The sequence below is a fragment of the Malania oleifera genome, chromosome 6 (assembly GCF_029873635.1).
Source record: "Malania oleifera isolate guangnan ecotype guangnan chromosome 6, ASM2987363v1, whole genome shotgun sequence".
NCBI classification, from domain to species: domain Eukaryota; kingdom Viridiplantae; phylum Streptophyta; class Magnoliopsida; order Santalales; family Ximeniaceae; genus Malania; species Malania oleifera.
Genome location: NC_080422.1, coordinates 60,629,942 through 60,633,549, shown reverse-complemented (window position 1 = coordinate 60,633,549; position 3,608 = coordinate 60,629,942). Strand labels below are relative to the sequence as shown.

General features: G+C 39.1%; 1 protein-coding gene across 1 annotated transcript; it reads right to left on the bottom strand.

The window, feature by feature from the left end:
* Positions 1–407: 407 nt before the first annotated feature.
* Positions 408–2,300, bottom strand: LOC131157681 (RING-H2 finger protein ATL13). The gene has a single exon (XM_058112015.1). The coding sequence runs from the start codon at positions 2,029–2,031 to the stop codon at positions 613–615; it is 1,419 nt and encodes a 472-aa protein (XP_057967998.1). The 5' UTR covers positions 2,032–2,300; the 3' UTR covers positions 408–612.
* Between the last annotated feature and the right edge of the window lie 1,308 nt (positions 2,301–3,608).

Below are 3,608 nucleotides of genomic sequence, written 5' to 3'. Positions count from 1 at the left end.
AGGCTTGCTTGGGGGAAGCGGGGTCAACTCAATCTTACCCTTGACCATTTCCACTGTCCTGAAAACTTTTGTAAAAAGTGCATCAGTAAAGAATTTGACTCTTGTCTAGGTAAGTTCCACGGCTAGACAAAGGGAAAAAGTTTAGAAGGGGGCAAAAGCTGAGATGCTGTTTGTTTTTTTCGGTCGTGAGAGGTGAAGGGTTGGGAAATCCATAAACATAGGGATAAAAGGGCAGCCCGTACCCGCCAATGTCCTTGGATATCGGAACAATAACAGAAGTGATTTGGGAAAGAACAAGAACATTCAACTTCAAAAAGTGGTGTATCTGCAAGTCGCTTGAGATCAGCAGGGTGCAAATTCTTGGACTAAAAGTGAAAAAAAAAAAAAACCAGCAAGATGGACAATCATGAAATAAATAACAATCATTTACTCCTAACTTGCTCTGTATAACAAGCATTTGCAGTGAAATTTTGTAAATAGATCTCTGGCATACTCCATTCTCCTCCTCACTTTCAATCTCATTTTTTAGCTACTGCTGCTCCTTCAATTTTGCCTTTCAGAATGATTCAAAGAAAAGAAAACTTGCCTAGAAACAAAAATGATGGAGGGAGATTAAACATTGGGAGAGAATGAAGAGTGAACAACCTTGTTCTGCCTACCCACGAGCCAAAGCAGAGTTCTTCTTGCAAAAGATGGTGGATTTGCCTGAGAATCCAAACTGTTGTGGCTCTGAGTATCGTCATCACGCCCCAATTGACTCCCTCCATTTTTCCACATGCCAAAGTCAATCTCAGAGATGGTCCTCCTAGCACCATCATTACTCCTTAGCTTGAAATCATCAGCAGCTGAGGCAGCGACGGTCCGGTGCAAAGGAAACCGGAACGAGAAAGCACGTCTTGAATCCACTGGTACTGAGTTGTGCTCCTCCTTCTTCGGCCGAAGCAAGATCTTTGAAACTGAAAAGCTCTCACTCCTGCTCCTTCCAATGGCAGAGCTATTTCCATTACCATTACTAACGATACCCCCATGAATTTCACTACTACTTGCCTCAAAACCATTGAATTTCCTTCTTGATTCGCAATCACATTCAGACATTGCAGGTCTGTGACCAGGCGTTAATGGCAGAGAAGACTTCTTGCTTGATTGTTTCTTCATGGGGGTTCTAATGGGCACTTGCAATGACGAATTATCATCCATCACATACTCAAAAGACCCCATAGAGAAGCACCTTCTGGCATCCTTACCATTATCAATACTGCCTTCACCTCCCTCCACATTCTTTAGCTTCCCAAGCTTAACCGGAACAACTCTTTCTTCTGCAAGAGCAGCATTGCCTTTCTCCCGGATTTCACAAGATTTATGTGGAACATCGATGGAGAACAACCCCAATTCAGCATCTCGGTGAAAACCCAGATGGGAGTTGGTTCTTGCAACTGAGTTGCTAGTGCCAAGAACAGCTTCTCTGTCTGGAACAATCTCTCTTGAACTCCCAGATTCAAGAACAAGGACAATAGGTGAGCAGCCATTGTCCTGCGAGAGCTCAGGAAGCAAGCTAGATCTACAGAGGGGGCAAGTGGAATGAGACAAGAGCCATGTGTCTATACACTCCATATGGAAGGCGTGGCTGCACTTGGGCAACAATCTAAGCTTATCTTCAGTCTCAAATTCACACAGACAGACAGCACAATCAAAGGGGTTCTTCAAACCTATAATGGATTTGTAGTGGAAGACAGGAAGGGTATCTATGAAGGACTGGTCAACCCCAGAATCATGAAGGTGGAAGAGCTGCTGCAACTGCCCCTGGAGAGCAGTCACATTATCCGAATCATCTGGATCTCTCTGAGTGGGTCTCAAGAGGAATCTAACCAGCAAGTGAAGCAAACCAGAAACAAAGAAAATGATGGCTATAATTATAATGACGAGCAATATACTAGGATTAACCCTGTTGTTCAAATCTAAACTGTTAGATTGAAGATTGGGAGGCGGAGGCGGCGGCGGCGGCGGCTGAGTGAGAAAAAATGGCTGTGGCATTGACAAATTTTTATATTAGATTTCTAAGGAAACCCGGTGTAAGAAGACTGCTGCTTTAGGCTTGAGTTAATTTTCAATCAGAAACCCCATCTATCAACAGAGATGCAAACACAAGCCCAAGTAGCGAACAATGGGAAGTTTGTAAAGCAAAATTGTCGTGTGGGTATCAGGCGAAGGATGAGCACTCGAGTCGAGGTTGCGCCCAGATTTCTTAACCTAGGAAAGGATCAGAGAGAGAGAGAGAGAGAAAGCGAAAGGGGAGTGAAGGAACTGAGAAGGCAAGAATTCAAAAAGGAAGCATTTAATCAACCAACAGCGGGTGAGTAAATGAGATGAGAGCAAATTAGCTAACCATTACAGTGCTGTCATTCTCATCCGTGTTAAAAAAATAATTAAAGGTGCTGGAGAAGATGACCCGTTGGTGAATTCACCAAATGCAAGGTTCCTGTGGTCGACCTCCTCCATCGCATTCGCATCAACCCCAATGCTCATTTAATCCGTCAACTTTAAACTATTACTTTTTTTGAACGACAACAAACACTATTTTACATGCTTTAATTATTTTCGATAAGCGAAGACCCCCTTTTTTTTATTTTTTTTGTGGTCTCCGTTTCTGTTTTTCTTTCTCTCTGGCTCTGATCACATTCCCTCTTTCAGCTCTTCTATTCCACTTCAAAACCGATAGCCGAGGACCCCTCCTCATGTGGACAAGACATAATGGAGGAGAAAGTCAAAATGGAGAGAGTGTGAGAGGGAAGTCTGTGGACAGGAAAGAGTAAGAGAGGAATATTTGGAAAGAGTAAAAAGAGAAATCACCGGAAACGGTGTTTTTTATTTCTGAGATGCAATGGGCTGGCTACAGATCCATGCATTGAGTATTTTGTACCTAAATTTTTGTGCTGGCATAGAGACATCAGACATAGAACATGACAGAACATGGTCCTCACTCCGACTTATCTCTGTGTTGTCTGTGTTTTTTAAGACGATATTTTAGATATATTAATGCCACATTATTGCATCACTGGCATTTAAAAAAAAAAAAAGCAAGATACATGAGGGAGTTAAACTTGGCAAAGATTCAATTATTACTCTTTTATTTCAACTCATCCTTCATCCTAGATCTTCATTATATATACAAATTGTCATTTGTTGGTCTCGTATTGTATCATAATTACATACGATCATATTCCAATCACTTAATAATAGGATCTGTTGATATCGTTGTTATTTTTTGTTTTCTATTTCTATTCCTTCGCAGTTAAGAAACAGAATATAAAAACATGTTTGTTTATTTATTTTATAAACTTTTAAATTAAAATCAAAATTAAATGATCATATGATTTTAAATATAATTAATATATATATACATATAAATTTTAAAAAATAATAATAAAACTAATTACAAAATACTTTTACTATTTTTTAATTGTCATGCCCAATAAAATTTTCATATTAAAGTAAAATTTGAAAATAGAACAATCAAGTAAAATGATTATAATAAGATTTATTTTTATTATAGTAATTTTTTATTGTGTATTATTTATAATTTTATTATTTTAATCATTTTTTATAATAAT